This window comes from Nicotiana sylvestris, chromosome 4, assembly GCF_000393655.2.
Source record: "Nicotiana sylvestris chromosome 4, ASM39365v2, whole genome shotgun sequence".
NCBI lineage: Eukaryota > Viridiplantae > Streptophyta > Magnoliopsida > Solanales > Solanaceae > Nicotiana > Nicotiana sylvestris.
In genome coordinates this window covers 90,006,286-90,030,247 of record NC_091060.1, presented here as the reverse complement: position 1 = coordinate 90,030,247, position 23,962 = coordinate 90,006,286, and the positions used below count along the sequence as shown (strand labels likewise).

The window sequence follows — 23,962 nt, the reverse complement described above, 5'->3', positions numbered from 1 at the left end:
CCAGTTTGAGGGGGAGTGTTGGAGTGATGTATATATATAACTAATTAGTATAGGGGTCAACTTGTACAAGTTAGAAGTTAGTGGTAGTCATTTGTTATTTAGCATAGTATTACCTAATTAGTGGATAGTTAGTTGATAAATATCTGTACAGAGGCACATTTTCAGTTAATGAAGAACGACCATTTTCTTCTCTCAAATTGGATCTCCAAAGGCAGAATCTAACCGTGAGGGATACCCTTTATATAGCATATTACTCAGTCTCTTCTATGGTTTCTAAGAACTCCACCTAGTCCTCCTATTCCAGGGTTGGTTAAGAAAAACCATGTATTTTCAAGCCATGATTTTTTTGTTTCTTCTTATAATAAGCTTAAAGCATTCTTAAGTTGTGTATGGTTGAAATAGGTTATGTACAAATAAAGTATTTTTAAAATTTCAAAAGTAGTTTGTCTCTGTATAATAAATATTGGAAGTACAAACAAAACAAAAAAATAAAATTCTCCCTGGGTGGAATTTTCTTGTCTAGGAGAATCCAAAATTAGTTTAATACTTTAGAAACATTGTGTGAGAATCGTAACTTAACCTTTTATAGAATATTCCACAAATTGTGTTTTGTTTGCCTTGTTTTTGCCAAGGCAAATATATATGTTGTAAAACCAAATGGTATGTACCACCAATATTAGGGTTTGTTATTTGAACATGAGAAGGGAAAGAGAGAAAAGAATTTTTTTTCTTCTGAAATGAAGAAATGAAATCGAACAAATAATTGCGACTTACGGTTGAATTGGTTACTTGATGAAGTTTTAAAATAAGATGGCACACATTATATTCACAAAAAAGGGTAAAGAAGTAGACATTAATTAAACAGGTTAAAACAAATAAAGAAAGTTCCCTAATGTAGACAAAGAACAACAAGCTGCCTTTTTAGCTAGGAGCTCTCCTTTTTTTCCTTCATTAGGTATTTGGCAGTTGTTTAAAAAGTTTCAAACTCCAAATTTCTTGTCCTGTTTTTTTGGTAATTAAATTTTTCTTTTTTTAATCACCAATTAAGCATTACAATACCACAGCTTAGCGACAAACCCATCTAAATACTAATAATAACTCAAATTTCTTATCTTTGAGTTCCCGTTTTGTAATTGTTGGAATAAACTATGATGAAAATAATCAAATATAGCTACTTCTTCAGCATCCAAAAAAAATAAGGGAAAAAAAGAGAAAAGAAACAAATCTTTTTAAGAATTAAACCCAAGATCGGATATATCGGATAAAGATCCGGGGTCAAAATCTAAAATTCTCAGAAATTTAGGCCAAAAGGGTGTGGATTTTAAGGTAACAAATTGGAGTACTTTAATTTACTGAGAGACAAAAGTTGGAAATTAAGGTAACTACCAATGTGATCTCCCTTTGCTTTTGAGAAGTTTTTCTAGAAATTGGAGAATTTTATTTTATTGGAGAATGAGCCCTCCATCTTGGATTTGGTAGGTGAGCAACCATTGTAGGCTTAATGATGATGCATCAAAGCAAAGGGTCCCACCAAGTAGAAAATCAAGTGGGCCCTCCTTGTTTGGGAGATGACCAAACTCCCTCATTCAATGCAAGATTATACCTGGCCTTTTCTCTTTTACATTTCATATATCCACGTGCTTTTAAATTGTTTATTTCCTAGTATATAATTAATTTAAAGCATAAAAATCACCCAAAAAATTGTTATAGATAAAATGTTCATAAATATGAAACTAGTAAGTTAAAAAATAAAGTAAGTTATCTGGTATAACATGTTAAAATATATTAATATTACATATTTTTACATTATTAGTGTAGTGACCCGCAATTTTTTTTAATATTTAAATATTGTTAAACAATTTAACATGTGCTAACTATATTAATTTGTGTGCAAACGAGGGCTAAGAATACGAGATATATCTATTAAATATTATAATAAGTATATGAGGCACATTAGAAGTGATTTGAGGTCAAATGAGAGCTCTAAGTCCAAGTCAAGTGAAAAAACATATAGTGAACTAAAGTTTCCAAAGAGCTTGCATAAGATCTAACATCAAACGATTACAACTATCAAGATATAAAGAGTTGTACGGTGAACTACTATTAAATTAAAGGTTTGTAAATATAACTTTCAATATTTAAAGTCGTTCATCATTTGAATATTCCTACTAAGAGTTATGACATTTTTACTAAAGGGTAATAAAACAATAATTTGATCCTCGAGCCAATAGTGGCCGACGGTCCAAATGTGACATCTAACCGTGTCCAACGGTTGAACCATGTCGATCTCCAGTAAGGGAATGTCTGAAGATCCAAACCAAATGTTGCAATAGTTGCCCCATCGCGACAACGGTTGGCCAAAACCTATATATAACCCTTAGACTCGATTTTGTGCCATTTTCAATATTTGGCTAAAGTTATTGGAGAGTTTCGGAGAGGAGAATAACTTAGGATTTGTTCATACAAGTCAACGTGATATCCTATCATATTTAATGTTAATTAAAATTGATTAACATATATTAATATTAAAAACTATTTGGGCCGACTAAATTCTTCCAAATCTTCCAGAACACCAAAGAGAGAAAAGACGAAATTCTTCCTCGAAGAGGTAATCTCTTTACTTAGACTTCATTTATATGATTTATTGAAGTATGTGTTGTATATTTATGAGTTTATTTGAAGTTTTAAAAGAATATTGTCTAAACTCTAAGAGTGAGTCTTGAAAATAATATTTTGGGTAAAAAAGAAGATGAACAATGATGAGCCGATACAATTAAAAATATTTTGAGTCTCTAATGATTCCAATAGACTAGATAACTTAAATGATGAATGAATTGAAATGACAAACACCATTTAGTTAAGAAATAATACTAATTATTAATATGAGTATTTATAAACTAGGATATGTTGGAAAAAATAACAAACAGTGACTTGATGATGTCGGGTAATTAATGTAATATTATTAATGACCCTAGGTGAGTTAAGACTGGTTGAATAATCTAATGAGTGAATATATTGGACGATTCGAGTTATAGAAACTTGTAGCGAACTTGTGAGCCCTAAATGGATATTGATAAATATCTTGGGTTATGTTTTATGTATTTGAGCATTTTAATCAATATTGTAACGTTAGAAAAGAATTGGGGGCTTAAGTTTGGTAAAGCAAAAGCGGGGTAAGTTGATTAAGACTTACTTTTTTTGAGAGAATTTTTCTAGAAGCATGTTTCGAGTTAATATGTGAGATTGTTTGTAAATGTGCATCCGTACTCGTGGGGACAAGTGAAAAAAGATATCACCAAGCGTTTTAAAATTGCATTGCATGTAATTAAAATGCTATATTTTATAAAATATTATTTTCAAAAACTTGTTGGCAAATGATACTTGAGGTAAATGTTATAACATTTTAGAACTTATGTATAATAAGAATATAAAAATTTTGAGTACTAAAGACCTAGTTTTATGAAATGTATTTGTTTTGAAACTTGATAAAGGAATAGTACTCAATGTATTTCTAAAAGATTGTTATTAAATTGCTAGAGGCTTTTATGTGAAAAATGTTATTCATTGATTTTGTTTAAATGGTTTGAATTGTCTATAAATGTAATAATTTAATAAAATGCATTCTTTGAGGATAATATTAATTATGAATTTATTTTTGAAATATCAAATATTTTGGGAGTTACTAGTTGAGACCACCGGGATTGGTTTGAATGTATATTCGATACAATAAAACTAAATGTGATGGTATAAGGACAAATTTCAAGGCTAAGTCGAGGTTTGTGGGATAGTCCCCCAAGCGAGGCAAATATGCTATATTAGTATGACTGACTCGATTCGTGCAGTACTACGATAAGACGATCTGAATAAGTAGGGTATATGATACTTATCGTTATGTTGATCACCTAGTTGACCTTGTTCTTATGCCGATGTAGTATAATATTCCCCGTGAAAGGTAAATTTTCTCAAGTTTAGGTCTAAGGAGATTAAAGTAATTTTAATGACTTAATACAATTAAAATAATTTTATATGATTTTATTAAAATTAAGGATTGATTAAATATTTTAAAGGCATGCTATTTATTGTTTATATCAAATATTGGGATCATTAGGATCAATTGTTTCAAAGAAGCTCTGTTAGATATCTGGCTAGGACATGCTCAGATCACAGACCACTTCTTATGAAGAACTTGGATGCTAATCATCAGCACATTAAGTATTTCAGATTTCTAAATTGTTGGATTAACATAGAGGGTTTCTTTGACATAGTTAAGGAATCCTGGAATACAGAAGTGGTTGGGAATCCCATGTGGATCCTTCAAAGTAAGCTTAAATCTTTGAGTAAAAGACTGTCCCAATGGTTTAGGAATGAAATTGGGGACATCAATGAAATTGTTACCAATTGGGAAGATAAACTTCAGGAGTTGGAGGATATTGATATTGAAGATAACTCGAAAAAGAGTAGTGAAGATGTCAACAAGGCTCATGCTCAATATATCAGATGGCTCAGTCTTCAAGAAACAATGCTCAGACAATAATCTCAGATAAAGTGGTTTGAAGAAGGGGAAAAGAATACATATACTTTCATTCTATCCTTAGAGAGAAAAGAAGAAGGTAACAGATTAATTGCATAAAAAATAGCAGAGGGAATTGGATTAAGGGAGATGAGAAGATAGCCAGAAAAGCTGTGAGACATTTTCAAACCATCTTTAACCTTACCCCCCCCACCTACCCATAATCAACAATCCTATTCTGGATTATATTCCTTTGTGCTTTTCAGGTGATGACAACAAAATACTTAGCAAGGTCCCAGAGGAAGTTGAAATCAAGGATGCAGTTTTTATCCTTAGCCCTCACAGCACAGCAGGTCCAGATGGCTTCAATGGCACCTTCTTTCAGAGTTGCTGGGAGATAATTGAGAGGGAAGTCATTGCTTTTGTGAAAGATTTCTTCAAAGGAAAAGGTTTGACCAAATTTTACTCTCATACTTGCTTAGTTTTAATTCCTAAAATTGATAATCCTGTTACCTTTTATGACTTTAGACCTATTAGCTTATCCAACTTTACTAACAAGATTATCTCCAAAATTAGTTCTATTAGAGTAAACACTTTGTTGCATAAAATAGTTTTCTTGAATCAAAGTGGCTTTGTCAAGGATAGACTCATCCCAGAGAATGTTTTGTTAGCTCAAGAAATTGTTCACAATATTTCTCATAGTAATTATGGGGGTAATGTTGTTATTAAATTGGATATGGGTAAAGCTTGTGATAGAATGAATAGGGATTTTCTCTATGTAATCTTTAGAAAATTTGGCTTTTCTGATAATTGGATCGGTTTGGTTCACAATCTCATATCAGATGTGTGGTACTCTATTATCATAAATGGTATGAGACATGGCTTCTTATCTTCTTCTCAAGGGCTTAAGCAAGGAGATCCTCTTTCCCCAACTCTCTTTATTATAGCTGCTGAGGTCTTATCAAGATCTCTCAACTCTTTATATAGAAATCCTAATTTCACTCCCTTCTCTATGCCCCCTAATATTCATAGGATTAACCACCTTGTATATGCTGATGATATTATTATTTTCTGTGGTGGTGGTTCTACTTTTATTAAATTGGTCATGAATATTATTGGTAACTATGAAAAAAGTTCTGGTAAGCTGGTTAATAGGGATAAAAGTTACTTCTTAACTGTTCCTAACACTGCTACCACTAGAATTAACAGGATTAGAAAGTGCTCTCGTTTTATGGATAAGAACTTTCCTTTTACTTATCTAAGATGTCCACTGTGCGTGAAAAGAAAAAAAATTTAACTTTTTCGATAATATGATTAGTAAAATTGTTAAAAGACTTAATGGCTGGCAAAGTAAGATGCTTTCTCATGGGGGTAAGGCTATTTTAATTAAGAGTGTGCTCCAGTCTATCCCGGTACACTCTATCTGCTATGACTCCCCCTAATGGAGTATTTAAGTTAATAGAGAAGCATTTTGCTAATTTCTTTTGGGGCTCCTCTGAGGATCACAAGAAGTACCACTGGAGTTCTTGGAACCACCTTGCCCTTTCTATTAATGAAGGAGGCATTGAAATTAGGAAAATGGAAGACATTAGTAACATGTTAGCAATGAAAAGGTGGTGGAGGATAAGGTTCACATCATCTCTTTGGGCTAGTTTCATTAGAAATAAATACTGTGTCAGATCTTACTTAGTCTCAAAAAAACTTGCTCCGGTAATTCCCATGCTTGGAGCCATGTTCTCAAAGTGAGGGATATTACAGAGAGTTATATTGTTTGGCAGGTGAGTTCTGGTTCTAGTAACTTCTGGTGGAACAATTGGTCTCTTAAAGATCCTCTGGCTAAACTGTTCCCTAATACCCCAAAGAATTCCAAAACTTTGGGAAGAGAATTCATTTCTGATGGACAATGGAATATCAACAAACTAAAGGAGCTCCTACCATATCGTCTGGTTCACCAAATCCAAACCATTCCTGTTGGCAACCAAAACAAGGAAGAACAAAATTTTTGGGAACTTTCAGAAAATGGCAGGTTCACAAATAAGAGCGTATGAAATCTGGTAAGGAGATCTAGTCCAAGAGTTCAATTCATCGACAAGGTATGGAATTCTACTATTCCTTTTAAGATGTCATTTCTAGTTTGGTGGCTATGGCATAGAAAAATTCCTTTTGATGATGTGATTATTAAATTTGTCAAACAAATGTCTCTAGATGTAACTGCTGTAGAAATCCTACTACTAATAAGATAAATCATATATTTGCAGAAGGTCAAGCTGCTAGTTACATTTGGAAACTCTTTGGAAATGCTCTTGGCATTCAGCATCAATCCTATCCTATTAGATATATAATTAACAAATGGTGGACTTCTAAGGCTCTCAATGATGTCCACAAACTTGTTTTAAATATCACCCCTGTTATTATTTGCTGGTCTTTTTGGAAAGATTTCTGTGCAGGCAGGTACAGAGATAAAAAAAGCTTCAACATTTATAGATTAAAGCAACAAATAGCTTGGAGTATTGAAACTGCAGTCAACAAAGCCTATCCAAACTGTGATCTAAAACTTTCATGGAACTCCTTCTGTGATCTCCTAACAAGGTTACAACTGGTGCATATAAGTATGGTGATTCGGTGGAACAAGCCTCATAGGGAATGGGTCAAGATCAACACTGATAGGAGCTTCCTTCAAAGGGAAGGAAAAACAGGGCTAGGAGGAGCTATCAGAGATCAAAAATGGGACATTATCGTGGCCTTCTCAATTCCAGTTAACGTTGAGAATCACAACATTGCGGAGGCTCAGGCAGCTTTTGTTGGCCTCAACTGGTGTATACAAAATGGCTTCACTTAAGCATTCCTTGAATTAGATTCTCTGTACATTGTAGAGTGTCCTCCGTAAAGATAGTGCTACTAACTATAAATGCAGTCATATAGTGAACAAGATCAAAGAAGCCATCAGTACTTTCAACATTCAGATTAGTCATTGCTTTTGTGAGGCAAATCAACTGGCGAATAGTTTGGCGAAAATGGCAGTGAAAACTCAGCATCCAACTTACTTCTACTCTAACCATGTAGTCAAGCGAAATGCCCTTTTTTGCTCGACAAAGATCAAATTCCTAGCATAATGAACAAATATGACCATGCCAATTTTTTTGTTAGTTAGCCGAACTTTTGGTTGAGGAGGCGATCTATTTATAATCGCCTATTCCTCTTTGTTTTTTAAGGGTTTTCTCTACCCTTGTGTTGTATCATCAAACTCTTTTTTTGCTAATACAATACCCCCAGGTGATCTGGGAAAGTTTATAAAAAAAAAATATTGGTTATATTTTATTAAGTCTTAACGCAAGAACTTGAGTTAAAGAGAGTTTATGATATTTATTGAGTATGGTGATTGTGTACTCAACCTATACGGATCTCGCCAAATTTTTATATTTCAAAATGAGGTGAGGTACGTGATGTGTGGACATAGCTATGATAACTCTCTCTTCCTAAGATATATGATGAGGTTCCACTTTTTTTCCGTGGTGCTATCACGTTGTTTCTTATGATTTTTAGTCAGAAATTTTCTGAAGTATTTAATTTTATTTTTTTGATATAGAAGCTCTGTAGATACTTATATTAGATTGTAATTGTAACAATTCGATCGGTCGTTTTATGTAATTGCGACCTGATACCTCTTTTATTATTTCACATATGTGAGTTTATGCTTTTATGACTTGCAAGGTTGGTTAGTTTCGTTCGAGGAAGCATTCGGGTTGATTTGGACCCTTAATTCTAGACTTAAAAGTTAAAATTTTAAAATATTGATCAAACTTTAACTTTTATGAAAATGACAACAAAACTGAATTTTTATAACTCCGATAGCTTCGTATTTGGATTTGGCGTATGCCCGAAATTGATCTTGAAATTCTGTAGGTTGATTTGTGTTAATTTGTTGAAATTTGACAATTTTAAATTGAAAAGTTCGACCGTAAGTTGAATTTTATCTATTGAGCTTGAAAATTGATTTTGGGACTTGAAATAGGTCCGTTATGGTATTTACAACTTGTCTGCAAAATTTGGCATCATTCGGATCTGAATTGACTAGAATCGGACGCGTAGTTGTAATTTTAGGAGTTCTTGAAATTCTCTTTGAAAATCATGCGTTTTAGAGTCCAATTCATAGTTTTAGATGTTATTTTTGTATTTTGATTGTGCGAGCGAGTTTGTATATTTTTTTTTTGACTTTTGTGGATTTCTGATTTGGATCCCCGAGGGCTCGGGTAAGTTTCGGACAATTAGTAGAGTGTTGTTGAGAATGTTAAGATTTGCTGGTTTTTGCACAGGCCTCAGATCTTGCAATCGCGAGGTCTGAGTTCGCAATTGTGGAATAGAGCCAAACCTGCTGATTTGCGAATCTAGTGTTCGCATTTGCGAAAAAGGCTGGGAAGGGGTTTGTTTGCATTTGCGACCATTTTTGTCGCAATTGCCAAAGTCCAAATTTCACAAACTATTCATCGCAATTGCGATGATAAAAGAGGTGGGAAGGTATTGGAATTTGCGAGTGATTCTTTGCATTTGCGGGGTTCATAATTGCGAACCCAGGTCGCAAATGCAATATCTGCGACTGAACTTATAGCTGAAGGACGTGATTTTTGAGTTTATTCTCTCATTTTTGAACTCTACACTCGGTAGGAGGCGACTCGGAGAGGGGATTTTCACCTAAAAACCTTAGGTAAGTGATCTTTATCTATTTCTAATCATATTCCATCAACTTATCTTAGATTTAACGTCAAAATTATGTGAATCAAAGTAGAAATTTGTGAAACTTTGCCAAGTTTTTGAAAAATAGGAAATTGAGTTTTGATTGTCGATTTGGACTTGAATTTTGAAACTAATCACATATATGAACTCGTGGGGTCATGGGTAGACAGAATCTACCATTGGACCCAGATTTTGACCGGACGAACCCCGGGTTGACTTTTGTTGACTTTTTAGAAAAAGTATAAAAGTCTTAACTTTTTCTATTGCGATTGAATTCCCTAGTATTTTTTGATGTTATTGAGTCAATTTTGGTTAGATTTGAGCTGTGTGGAGGCGGACCTTAAGGGAATATATATTTCTGAGTTGTGAATTGGCTTATTTGAGGTAAGTGTCTTGCCTAACTTCGTGTGGGGGAATTACCACTTACAGGGGTGGCCCGGCGAATCTTGTGGCCTAAAGTCAAACTTTACGAGGGACCTAAACTTTTTTATTAAAAAATTATTTCTCGAAGCCTATTTTCTAGCTTTTTTTAGATGTGAAGTTATTAATCATTTTTTATAATTAATTTCTCCTAATAAGTCTTTCTCAATTGACAATATAGCTAATTCATTTAATCTTTCTTGAGACATTGTTGATCTTCGGTAAGGTTTTACCAATTTTAATTTTGAAATACTTCTTTCCGCTGAAGCAATGGTAATAGGAGTTATTAACATTATTCTATAAGTAATATAGGCATTTGAAAAAAAATTCAAATCTTTTTATTTGATTGAGTATATCAATTAAACTGTTATCTTCTAATTGTATTATTTTCCTTAACATTTTTAATTCAGTAAATAAATCTAAACTATCAATATCGGGCTGATTATTATGCTTTATAAAACATTCAAGATCAAGGACAATATTTTTTTCAAATTTTCATCATCTAGTGATCTTAGTTTTTTACTGCTAAATAGAAAATCAAAAATATTTTCATATACTTCTAATTGTTCAAATTTATTTTGAAGTAAAAAAATAACCTTGTCTACTACTCTCTTCGGTTCATAATAAGTGACTTTTTTGGCTTTTATTTTGGTCCAAAATAAGTGTTCTTTTATATAATCGAGAAGGAATTAACTTTAATTTTCCAAACTTTGCCCTTATTTACATACCTCAATGTGTCAAGTTAACAACATATAAATTTTAATTAAGGATAATTTAGTCAAAATACCTTTTTTGCTCTACGAGTCAATATTTTCTTAAGTGGTGTGCCAAAGGTCAAAAAGTCACTTATTATGGACTAGAGAGAATATAGGACTATTCGAGAGATTTTGAGATTTCATTGTCAACATTATTCTCAAATTGTTTCTTCCAATATATTGCATGTTTCTTACGAAATTCGGATTCGATACAATTTCTTTGGTAGAAATCATAGCAGTTGTAAATTTTTTACACTTCACATTTCTTTTTTAAAAAGAAATTATATATAGCTTATTAGGTATAAAAAAAAAATGGGCCTCCACAAATATGGGGCCTAAAGCAATTGCTTTACTTGCTTTATGAAAGGACCACCCCGACAACTTAGGATTGATATTATTTTATTCAATTGTGCTAAGTGAAATCTATGTACGTAAGGTGACGAGTGGGTACACGGGTTGTACATAGTATTTGACCGGCTTAGGCTATTTAGACTATTTCCACGCTTTTGTTGAAATGTCTTATTATGTTCTAAACCCTCATAATCAAATTATTCTTATTTGTGTTAAAATCTCCTTAAATGCCTTAGTTGACTTGTTTAGTATTTGTTCTACTTCCTACGTGCTAAATTGCGTCCATGCTCTAGTTGACTTGTTGTTTTCTTTATTGTCACCTGCTATTTCTTCATTGTTAATTACCATTGTTGAAGTAATTGTTCATGTTATCCCTTTACTTGTTGAATTCCATTATTTGAGACTCATTGTTGAATATTATCTCTTTACGGTGAAGTTAGTCTTATCTAAAATTGTAGTTATATATTGTTTCTCTCATTGTCGAGTTATTGGTGTTGAAGTTGTGGAAGCCGTTAATACGTTGATGGCGATGTTGGTCATGGTTTAAACATCTATCTTGTTGAGAATTTATCATTTATTGTTGTTGTTGATATTCTTGTATACGTTGTGGTGGAGCGTTGTAGAAATATTGATATTGTTGTTGTTGGCAAGTTGTGATATATGTGCACTTGTGGTGCATGTTGTTATTGTGATATGATATTGATGCGCATGCAGCAGTATAAGGCTTGGGTTGATGTACATGTGGCAGTATAAGGTGGGACTTATGTGCGTATTGCTTGTAGGGGAACTATGTGAAGCCACGCGACATCATAAGGTGGGCTAAGGTGCGTGAAGCTATTTCGGGAAAACTGATTTCAAAACTATTTTTCAAATGTAAGGCTTACACGGCGGTATAAGGAATGATTGTGGTTTAACTTGAGAAAAGTGAATACGAGACGGTACCTCGGTTCAATTTTATTATACACGAGGCGGAACCTCGATGTGATTCTTGCTGTTTATTTCACGTTGCAAAGTGTTTTGGTGGGAAATATATTTGTTGTTTCATTCTTTATTGACAATCAGTTGTTGTCCATACATGACCATTATAGTCCTTTAGTTGCTTTTTATGTTATTTCTACGGTTGATTTTTCAGTATTAGATCATGCTATCATCTTGTTCCGTATTAGTTATTTCTTTCTTCCAATCTATATCTGTATTTTATTTTCATACTGCTTATTTATATCCTAGTGGGTGTCTCGACCTGGCCTCGTCACTACTCTACTGAGGTTAGGCTTGGCACTTACTGGGTACTGTGGTGGTGTACCCATTCTATACTTTTGCACATCTTTTTGTGCAGTTCCAGGTACGTCAGCTCGTCCAGTAATTCTTGCCAGCTGCTTTTACTGGAGACTTCAAGGTATGCCTGCTCGGCGTCCGCAAGACTCGAAGTCACCTTCCCTTATTTCATTACTATTGTATTTTCTTTTCGAGCAGTGATGTAGTAGTACTCTAGTAGCGTTCTATAGAGCTTATGACTCAATTCCACCGATTTTGGGGTGTGAAATGGTGAGATTCCGCTTTTGGAGGATCTTTTATATTGTTCAGTTATTTTCCGCAAATTGTTAAATTCATATATGTTCAGTTTGCATTGTTGTTAGATTTGCCTAATCGTGGAGACTAGGTGTCATCACGACACCTTACGGAGGGGAATTGGGGTCGTGGCAGTAGTAAAGAGATTGTATACAATATACATGAAATATTATTTATTTTATTTTAAATTCATAATAATTATGAAAAGCTTCATGTTTTGTTTTAAAATTTGAAAAAAGTTTCACAAAATTGACTTGAAAATATATACTATGGTTTGCAAATGGCTTTCGTGGTTAATTGGTTCTCATGCATATAATTATGGTGCATCATATGGGTTGATTCGCTCAGGTCAGATATTGTATCGTGTGCCGATCACATGAATTTACGTCATGACAGTTACTGCATATAAATTAAATTCATTTGTAATTAGGAGTAACTCCGCAGTTAGCGAGTATGGTGAGATAGCTGAAATTCCTCCCCATCAATCAAAGTTTTCGGGTTCAAACCTTAAAAATGAAGAGTGTCTTAATATTAAAATACTTTAACACTTAGTTTATACTAATGTTCAGTGAGTTTCTGATTTGATTACATATAGTCAAAAAAAAAGGAGGTTAACTTTTTCTTATACACAAATAATAATAAAAATTCATTCCATTAAATTTACATAAAAGATAAAATTTGCATACAATTATTTATAACAAATGAAATTTCTAATATCAAATAAAATACAATGTGCTATATCCAGTGGCGAAGCCACATGATGATAAGGGTGGTCAACTGACTACCCTTCGTCGAAAAATTGCACTGTATACTTAGGTAAAATATTTACATTTTAGAAGTATATAACACATATTGAACATCCTTTGTCAGAAATATTTTTCACTTCTTTTAAATTTGAACACCCTTAAGAAAATTTCTAGCTTTGCCACTGGCTATACCATGTAAAATTACATGGGCGATATAAAAAGTTCTTACACTACTAACGAACAATAAAAACTTTTTTGATAATATTGTGTCATGTATTTGTTGGCTTACTATGTAACATAGCAAGATTAGCATCGAGGATTTGGATTGGTTCGTGCAAGATGACTCTTGATCTTCTATGCTTATTCTTTTCGATTTTTAATTTTTTATTTATTCTTTCCTTAACATAAATTAAAAATAGGAGTATACAAAAGACAAAAAAATGTTACTACTATAATATAAGAAGACAAAATGATGCAGATAAAGTTTTATCTAGATTCACACGTCATGGAGAAGGCAGCTTACACATGATGGCTCCCTATGAATTTTCAAAAGTTTCTTCAATGACGCAAATATTGGAATTTCAGTTAGTTCTGCGATATATTTAGAAAAAGAATACTATGCTTTGTCTGCTAGAAGAATATTTCTATGCTTTTGGGAGACCTTTTCTCGTGATTTCGTAACATCCTTGAATGTATTCTTATACTCCATCGACTCTTCTTATGTGAACCGGTAAACATTATTTAGCAGTTTTTTTTTTTGGAAATACAATTAATTGATTATATATCATGCAAATCCTACACAGACTCGTATACATACGAAAAGATTCTTTCTAAATTGTGCTTTATATGTAAAACTTAATATATTTTATGCATATACGATTATGCAGTCACGTAACACGTACATATATACCAAGATTTTGAACATGATAATCTTATAGAGGGCAATGATTAATGATAAAAAGGGCATATTTTTTAATATGTTTGTATATTAATTCTTGTGTGAGTCGCACGAGATACATGGTTTATGAAGTGAAATATGCTCATTATGTGTTTTTTATGTGTAGGAACGAGTTTGGATGATAAATGATCAAAATATGACAATTTGACACAAAAAGGAAGAGATGGAAAGAATTTGGAGCTTGTCCAATCTCATGTGCGGCACGAAAACGGATGCGAAAAAGGAGAAAACTGAAGGCACAAAACAGCAAAGTGAAGCAAAAGCACGAATCGCTTCGCGAATTGGAAACTGCAAAAGTTGAGTCCGCGTCCATGGGCGCGCGGCGCGCGAAGGAAGATGCGGATTCCAGCTCTCCTATCCGACATTGGATTGTATTGGACGGCCCTCCACCCTATCTAAGTCATATAAATATACGCTAAACATGATTTTTCAGAATTTTGGAGGAGGAGACACTACTGTAGGGTTACACAACACCTTTAGAGGCAAGAATACACTAGGAGCAAGAAGGAAGATTCCACCATGAATTTTTTTCTTTCTTCTTCCTGTTTTCTATTATTGGTTATGAATTTTAGTAATGTATTTTCACGTACTACTATTAGTAGCTAATTTATTATTTAGGATTTTGATGGAACCTTTTGGACGATGAATTTTATTAAGTTTAAATATAATTGAGCCTTTGAATTTTTCTACTTATTTAACTACGTGCTTATTTCAGTTGATTGAAGAACTTTCAATTGACTGTGCCTATTTATTATGTATTCCTTGGGAAATTGTACATACTAAAATAGTTGTTGGACAATGTAACTCCTAACGTATATGAGGAATCAATACGGAGAGATGAATCCCGATAATTGAAAAAATCATAACTCTAGGCCTCCTTAATTTTCTCTCCAACGCTTAGTCTTATTAATTGATAATTTTACTGCTTTTAGTATTTGTTAATTAATTAGTTTAAAATAAAAATTACAATCTTTATAGCTAGAAAATTATTTGAACTTGTAATTCTTAGTAATATTGAGTAGTTGTAGCTAAGTCTTAGTTCTCTGTGGGATTCGACTACGGAGTTTTAGATCGGATTATATTTGCAGCGATCATTTACTCTTTTTAGGACTAGAGTTGGGCGTGATCAAATTTTGGGACCATTACCGAAAACTAACAGTGTAGTTGTAGGTGTACATATTGCTAGGTTTCAAGTTTGAACTTTTATTTTGTTTTTTAGTATTTGTTTTTTTAATTGTTGATTTGAGAAACATGGAATCTTGAAATTATGTGAGTTTTGATGTTAGTACTTCTAGTTTTGATCCTCCTTATGCATATTGTGGAGGAAATCACCCATGGCAAAATTATTAAAATATTTTCGAGAACGTGTTATGTATACTAACTCAATCATATGTGTGAAATGTGTGTGATATGCGTGGTGGTCAAGATGGTCACTTTCATGATTGTGCTTATATTTCTGATCCTCCTCTAACCCTTTATTATGATGGTTCTACTTTTTCTTGCGAGGTTAACAGGAACAAAGAACCCAGGGATGTCAACTTGAAAGAGATCAATAATATGCTGAGGTGACTTGCAGAAAAAAAATAATGAGACATAACTATGGATACAAAGGCAAGATGCAATTATTCGCAATTTGGAGGCTCAAGTGAGTAAATTAGTTGAAACTTTTAATGCTCAACATGTTAATATTATGGATAGTAGTCAAGAGCTATGTGCATTAGAAACAGAAATTAAGGTACCAATGGAGGGGTCCAAAGTAAAACACCAACACTCTAACCAGCTAAAATTTGAAGATGTCGATATTGTAGAAGAGATACTGGAGTCAATCAAGAACATTGAAGATACATATTTAGTTGACTCTAGTATCATTGATGTTGAGAATGTTGACATTTCAATGTTTATGTAGTTGAGTGGATTGGTCCACACTCCAAGAATTTTTTCACATTGTGTTTAGATGATGATATGAAAATAGAGTCATCCGAGCCAATTGAGGAGTCAAGGAATGAGGACCAAGGTACCTACATTCTACAAAATTTCTTGCTATAAAGTGAGGATTACATACCTCATGCAAAGACTAAGAAGAGCAGAATGCTACATTATTTTTTGGGGCAGTTAGATTTGTTCCGCCGTCCTTGGAGCATAACTGAAAACTTGAAGAAAAATTTGGGGTTCAATTCATAAGCTCGAGGCAAAAAGTGCCGCGACGTTAAATGAAGCACTTGTTGGGAGGCAACCCAGCTTCCCTATTTTTTTTTATTTTTTTTGTACTGTCGCTTTTTTATTTTCTAGGAGCATGAGAAGTCAATCCATCGGAAGAAAGCAAAGCAAGTGAGATTGTAAGAACTAAATGTGGGGTGGCCGTACAAATAATCAAGTCTAGGAGAAGTTTGAATACCTCATGAGCTGCTAATGCTTCGGTCTATGGCCTACCAAGAAGTTTCTTTTACCATCTTGTATTTATGGGTGTGCATTGGGGATAATGCATAATTTTAAGTGTGGGGTGAAGAGACTGTTTGGGTGGATTCCTATGTTAATTTAGTTGTGTTATTTTATATGTGTTGGATTTTTTTTTTTAAAAACATTAGGTAGAAATAACCCCTCTTATTTTTTCTTATGACCACTAATCTTTTTCAAGGGATGGCTCTTTGAATCGGGTAGTAGTTTTTTTCTAAGTAGAATTTTCAAAAAGTTTTAAACTTTTTCTAACGATGGACTTCCTAGACAGTTTTCTTGAGAGTATAATGTCTAAAGAAAAATACAAAAAGATTTATTATTTTTTTCCTTGTTTGTTTTGAACTGATAATCGAATTGGAAGAACTTGAGTATCTATGTTTTTTGACATATTTTATATCAGAGCTTAGTGTTGTAGCATTTGTGTTGAGTAATTTCTTCTTGATTCTTATGACTATATGTTTTAAGAGTATATGTGACTTATTTTGATACTTGGGCTCATCTTTTGACTCATATTATGTATATCCTATGTAATTGAATTATATTATGCCTGTGCTTAGTTACTTTAACTTGATAGTTGTCACGACCCGGATTTTCCACCCTCGAGAGTCGTGATGGCGCATACTCGTAGAAGCTAGGCAAGCCGCTAAATATCGAAATTTGCTAACTCTTTCATTTGTAACCCTTTTTAACAATCTGAATTAACAGATAATCAACATTTAGATATTAACAGTAAATGGAAACAAGCGGAAGACTTAATCTAATATAATAACCAAAACCAGTATTATTAAAACAACACAGATCTCTACCAGGAATTTGGTGTCACAATATTACGGACGGACTAAGATTTCTACAACAAATGTCTGAAAGAAATACAATCTGGCTCAAAATCAAATGAGAACGGAGTACATAATAAAGTAGAAGAGAACGCCGGGCCTGCAGACGCCTGCAGGACTACCTCGGGATCTCTAGCTGGACTGAAGGCAGACTCCCCAAGTGCTACTGTCCAAAGGCTGCTCTGGAATCTACACATAGTGCAGAGTGTAGCATCAGCACAACCGACCCCATGTGCTGGTACGTGCCTGGCCTAACCCCGACGAGAGATAAACCTGTGCAGTTATATAATATACGGCGGAAAATAAACAGGAATAACAATTTAAATGGGAGGGGGTACACGCTACGGGGGAAATATCAATCCAACAGAAACTTAAGAGAAATATGAGAGAGAAATTCAAGATCTACAATAAAACAATAATGACACTATTGCGGCGTGCAACCCGATCCATTTATATCATTGTTGCGGCGCGCAACCTAATCCAATATAGCATTGTTGCGGCATTCAACCCGATCCATATATAACATTGTTGCGGCGTGCAACCCGATCCATACATAACATTGTTGCCGCGTGCAACCCAATCCAATATACCATTATTACGGTGTGCAACCCGATCCATATATAGTATTGTTGCGGCGTGCATCCTGATCCATTTATATTTATATACCTTTAACAACAACCATACCAAGAGTCCCGGCAAAGGATCAACAAATAACTACACTATTCCGGCAAGGGATTCGATAGTAAAAATAAATACGTCCCGGTAAGGGAGAAACAACTATAACCAATCTTAACCCAACATCTAATCATCTCAGCTAACACCAATACTCTATCATAAGTAATTTCCACGAAAAAAATCTTAATCCTTGCTCAATGCCGAGAATCATCAATTAAAGCATTTGTAGTATCTTTTAAGAACACAATAAATTATAATTTAAGACTCACGGTCTTGCTCGACACCAACATATAGATACTCATCACCATGCCTATACGTCGTATTCAACAAAAAGCAAATAGCATATAGGACACCACTCCTAATCCCTCAAGCTAAGGTTAGACCGAACACTTACTTTGATGCCACGAACACAACTCAAGTTTCAATTATAGCTTTACCCCTTGATTCCACTGCCAATTCGCTCGTATCTAGTCAGAAATTACTTAATTACATCAATAAACGCTAAATGAATCAATTTGAATGCATGAAAATGAATTTTCCAAAGTTTTGCCTAAAAAGTCAAAAATCGCCCCCGGACCCATATGGTCAAAACCCAAGGTTCAAACCAAAACCCGATTACCCATTCCCCTACGAACCCAAATATATGATTTGTTTTGAAATCGGACCTCAAATCGAGGTCCAAATCCCCAATTTTTGAAAAACCTAGATTCTACCCAAAATACCCAATTTTCCCCATGGAAATCATAGGTTTTGAGTTGAAATCATGTTAAAAGATGTTAATGATTGAAGGAAATGAGTTAAAATTAACTTACAATCGAGTTGGAAGAAGAGTTGTTCTTGGAAAATCGCCCTAAGGAGTTTGTGTTTTGAAAAGATGTGAAAAATGGGTTGAAAATCATCTAAGTATAAAAGTTTCAGGTCTTAGATATGGGGATTGCGAACAGGCGAACCCCGACCTCTGTTAGCTTGGAAATTGCGAAGGGAAGCTCGCACTTGCGAACCCTTAGGAAATCTGGATTTTTCGCATTTGCAAAAGGGACCCTCGTATTTGCGAGGCCGGAATTGCGGAGCACAACTCGCATTTACGAGATAAGGCAGGCTTGGGTTGGTTCGCATTTGCGAGCCAATACGAAGCCTGCAAGCCTAATCACACCAGCAAAAATCCTGCAATTTTTCTAAGTTCAAAATGCACCCCGTGGCCTATCCAAAACACACCCGAGCCCTCGGGGATCTAAACTAAATATACACACAACCTCAAAACATCTTACGGATTTATTCGTGTACTCAAATCACCAAAATAACAAATTAAACCTCAAGATCAAGGAAATTTTCTCAAAATTTCTTTAAACATCAAATTTGCATTTAAGGTCCGAATCACGTCAAACGGATTTCGTTTCTCACCAGACTTCACAGAATTATCTTAAATTACATATAAGACCTGTACCGGGCGTCGGAACCAAAATATGGGCCTGATACCAACATGCTCTAATCCAGATTCATTTCCAAATCCTTTAACAATTTCAGAAAATAATTTTCTTTAAAAATTCATTTCTCGGGCTTGGGACCTCAGAATTCGATTCCGAGCATACGCCTAAGCCTCATATTTTCTTACGGACCCTCCGGGATTGTCAAATTACGGGTCCAGATCCGTTCACCTAAAACGTTAACCGATGTCAAATTAATTCATTTTATTGTCAAAATTTATCATTTTTCACATATTTTCACATATAGGCTTTCCGACTATGCGCCCAGACTATGCACACAAATCGAGGTGATGTTAAAAGAGTTTTTTAAGGCCTCAGAACGCAGAATTTCATTTTAAAACAAATGATGACCTTTTGAGTCATCACAATAGTCGAGTCTAAGCCGTCCTGAGTAGTCATGTGCATTTTGTGAGGTGAGATATTTGGTTGTACTCTGTGTCGTCCCTTGCTAGTATAGAGCTTGACTTGTATATGAGTTGAAGCGAAATAAATAATCTTTGCGAGTCTAGAAAATGATATAGACGTTTCTTTGATTGAGCTCAGAGCTACTTGCCTACTAGTGATAAAATTATCTTTTGTTAGCCTATTTGAGCCTGTAAACCTTTTCTTTGGTACCCATATTACAAGACGAATCCATTTTGTTCTTAATTAAATCTTATTGAACTTTTTCCTCCGAAAGCACTTAAGTCGCTAGAAGAAAAGGAAAAGAGATTGGGTAGTTTTTGAGTGGAACCGAATCGCTTCACGAACAGGAAAATTGCAAAAGCTTAGTCCGCGTCCATATGCGGGCGATGCGCGAAGGAAGACGCGAATTCTGACTCTCCTATCCGAGATTGGATTGTATTGGACAGCCCTCCACCATACCTAGGTCATATAAATATATGCTAAACATGATTTTTACAGAATTTTAGAGGAGGAGACACTACTGTAGGGTTACACACCTTTGGAGGCAAGAATACACCAAGAGCAAGGAGGAAGATTCAACCACGAGTTTTTTCCTTTCTTCTTCTGTTTTCTATTGTTGGTTATGAATTTTAGTATTGTATTTTCACGTACTACTATGAGTAGCTAATTTATTATTTAGGGTTTTGACGGAACCTTTTGGAGTATAAATTCTTGTTAAGTTTGAATATAATTGAGCCTTTAAATTTCTCTACTTGTTTAACTACGTCCTTATTTCAGTTGATTGAAGAACTCTCAATTGACTGTGCCTATTTATTATGTATTCCTTGGGAAAGGGTACATATTTAAGTAGTTGTTGGACAATATAACTCCTAACGTGTATGAGGAATCAATATGAAGTGTTTAAAGGTGGGATTAGGAATAATGAAATCTTGGTGCGATCTTAGTGGCGAGTTAGTGTCAGCTAGCGTAGTTCGGAAGAATACTTCTAGTAAATTGTAATAGTTGCTCGGAAGAGAATTACGACGCCCGAAGTACTCACGATCGATAGAAAATACTTAGGCAAAATTATAAGAGACGTAGCGGGAAGGATTCCGATAATTGGAAAAATCATAATTCTAGGCCTCCTTAATCTTGTCTCCAACCCTTAGTCTCGTTAATTGATAATTTTACTGCTTTTAGTATTTGTTAATTAATTAGTTTAGATAAAAACTATAATCTTTATATCTAGGAAATTATTTGAACTTGTAATTCGTAGCAATATTGAACAGTTGTAATTAAGCCTTAGTTCTCTATGAGATTTGACTCCGAACTTTTAAATCGAATTATATTTGCAGCAACCACTTATTCTTTTTAGGACTAGAGTTGGACGTTATGAGGCGTTAAGAAAAACATGCTTGAAGTGGGCAACATAAGCATAGAGAGAGCGGAAGCATTAGCCTTAAAATCGATTTCTACTTTCTTGCCCTTGCTTTTATGTTACCACTATCGACAGTGATGGAATACGTATAGAGAATATTCAGTATATATGCGGTAACCCTAATTGCTTGGAGGGAGAATCAATTTATAAAGGTCGCGACTTAATCCGGTACGCCCATCAAGTAATCGATCAACAATCTATTTTTCATTAAATGTTAGTTATGAGCTTTATGTTTATTGAGCCACATATAAAATAATAAAAGCCTAACATTTTATGGTCGAGGTAAAGTATAAAATGAAAAAGATAATTTATTTGTTAATTGTGCTATAAAATAAGATTTTATACTTGTGTCACGTTCTTAGTTGTTAACTAAGTACACGTGCAGTACTTGACAACTCACTCACGATCTTGCACAACTTGCTCACGTTCTTGCTATGTCAAGTCAACCTTACTACACTCAAGATCGCTAAGAGAAAGGAAGAAAGAACACAAGAGAATTGTTAAAGGAAGCTTTGTATTAGAGAAAACTTGAATTGTTTGCTTGGTTGATGAATTACAAATGAATGCCCCCTATTTATACTAATCACCTAGGGGCTAGTATGTAAATAATAATTGTTGTACAAGTCCTTCCGTATTTACAAATAAGTCCTTCTCTAGAATATTCTACATATCTAGAATCTTTTAAGGACTTTCCTAACAATTCTATAGGGTTCTAGGGTCTTCCTAAGGAAACCTCTATATTTCTCTAGAACCTTCCTACAAGTGCATAAATATCTAGAACATTTCCAAGGAAATTCTCCATAGTTCTAGAATATTCCATCAAGATCTTTTCTCTAACTTATGTAACCCTTCCATATGGCAAAAATATATGCTAAGTGGCACCTACATGACATGATGATGTGGCGGGTCATGACACTCCCTCCACCCAATTTTGTGCCGCCCTCAGCACAAAGCATCGACATGTACGCGCGCACATCGTCTTGGCATCGTCGGAAATCTTTGTCCATTAGCCATGATGCCCTATGAAGCAGTTCGACTTCCCATGTTACAAGGTACTGATCACCTTTCTTTTTGCCTCGTTTGCACTTTGGATGGCTAGCAATGATGGCCTCGATCCTCCGCCCATAGGATGCTCCTCCTTGCTTTTGGACTAAATCTTCCCATGACTCAACCAAGTCTAGTAGCTTCTTAAGCATCGAGTCCATGCTTCCACTTCCTATTTTGGCTGCTCTCCGTGGTCCAGCCTTATTGGCAAACTTGAACCCTCTGCTTGGTGCATCGTCTGAGTCTGCTAGCATGTCATCACTTTGTAACTCCCCATCCTTGCAGTTTCTCCTATGTCACCCTTATGTGCTTGAGCAAAGTTCCCGATCATCGCTGCAATCTTCCCCAATTCTGGGCATTCACTTTCCCGATGTGACCCTTTGCAGAAGTAGCACCCTCCCTTAGGCACGTACTCCCTACCATTTTCCGGCCCCTTGCCGTTTCTCTTGAACCCCTGTTCGTTATGGGATGGCCCCTTGCCATTACACTTGTATACCTCGGCTGTGCATTTACCGTTGTCCTCATCATGATCTCCCTTATCCCTCTCGGTGTTGCCTTCTTTGGACTTGACAGACTCCATCTTGAAGTCAACAAGTGACTAGGCTACTCCGATGGCCCCGTTCACGTTGGCTATTTGATGTCTTCTTAACTTATGCTTTGTCCAATTTTGCAACCCATCCATGAAGTAGAATAGGTAATCTTCCTTGAACAATGACGAGATTTGTAGCATTAAGGTAGTGAACTCGCGTACATACTCCCGAATTTGGCCTCGGTCGGAGCTCCCTTAGATTCAGCCAGTCTGCCACCTCGCGTGCAGCCCGTGCACCACCATACTGCTTTCGCTTAGGGACCTTCGCATTGATCCCTTCTGCAAGTACCAAGCCCTTGGTAATTCCGGCCATGGTTCCCTACAAAATTTCCTTCTAGCAATCTCTTGTATTCTTTCTAACATTCCTTAGTCATAACCTTTGCTTTGATACCATGTTGTCACGTCCTTAGCTGTTAACTAAGTACATGTGCGGTACTTGACAACTCACTCACGATCTTGCACAACTTGTTCACGTTCTTGCTATGTCAAGTCAGCCTTACTACACTCAAGATCGCTAAGAGAATGGAAGAAAGAACACAAGAGAATTGTTAAAGGAAGCTTTGTATTAGAGGGAACTTGAATTGTTTGCTTGGTTGATGAATTACAAATGAATGACCCCGATTTATACTAATCACCTAGGGGCTAGTATGTAAATAATAATTGTTGTACAAGTCCTTCCGTATTTACAAATAAGTCCTTCTCTAGAATATTCTACATAGCTAGAATCTTCTAAGGACTTTATTTCTCTAGAACCTTCCTACAAGTGCATAAATATCTAGAACATTTCCAAGGAAATTCTCCGTAGTTCTAGAATATTGCATCAAGATCTTTTCCCTAACTTATGTAACCCTTCCATATGACAAAAATATATGTCAAGTGGCACCTACGTGGCATGATAATGTGGCGGGTCATGACACTTGTGCCTTAAAACTACCAAGACAGGACACTCACATATCATGATTAAGTAACCAAGTCCATGATTATGAAAGATGTTTAAGCTAAAATGCAAGTCAAATATGAT

General features: G+C 34.9%; 1 protein-coding gene across 1 annotated transcript; it reads left to right on the top strand.

The window, feature by feature from the left end:
• Window positions 1–5,938: 5,938 nt before the first annotated feature.
• Window positions 5,939–7,623, top strand: LOC104239880 (uncharacterized). The gene is made up of 4 exons (XM_009794612.2): window positions 5,939–6,220; window positions 6,289–6,536; window positions 6,716–7,301; window positions 7,384–7,623. The coding sequence occupies exons 1-4, from the start codon at window positions 5,939–5,941 to the stop codon at window positions 7,621–7,623; spliced, it is 1,356 nt and encodes a 451-aa protein (XP_009792914.2).
• The last annotated feature ends 16,339 nt before the right edge of the window (window positions 7,624–23,962 follow it).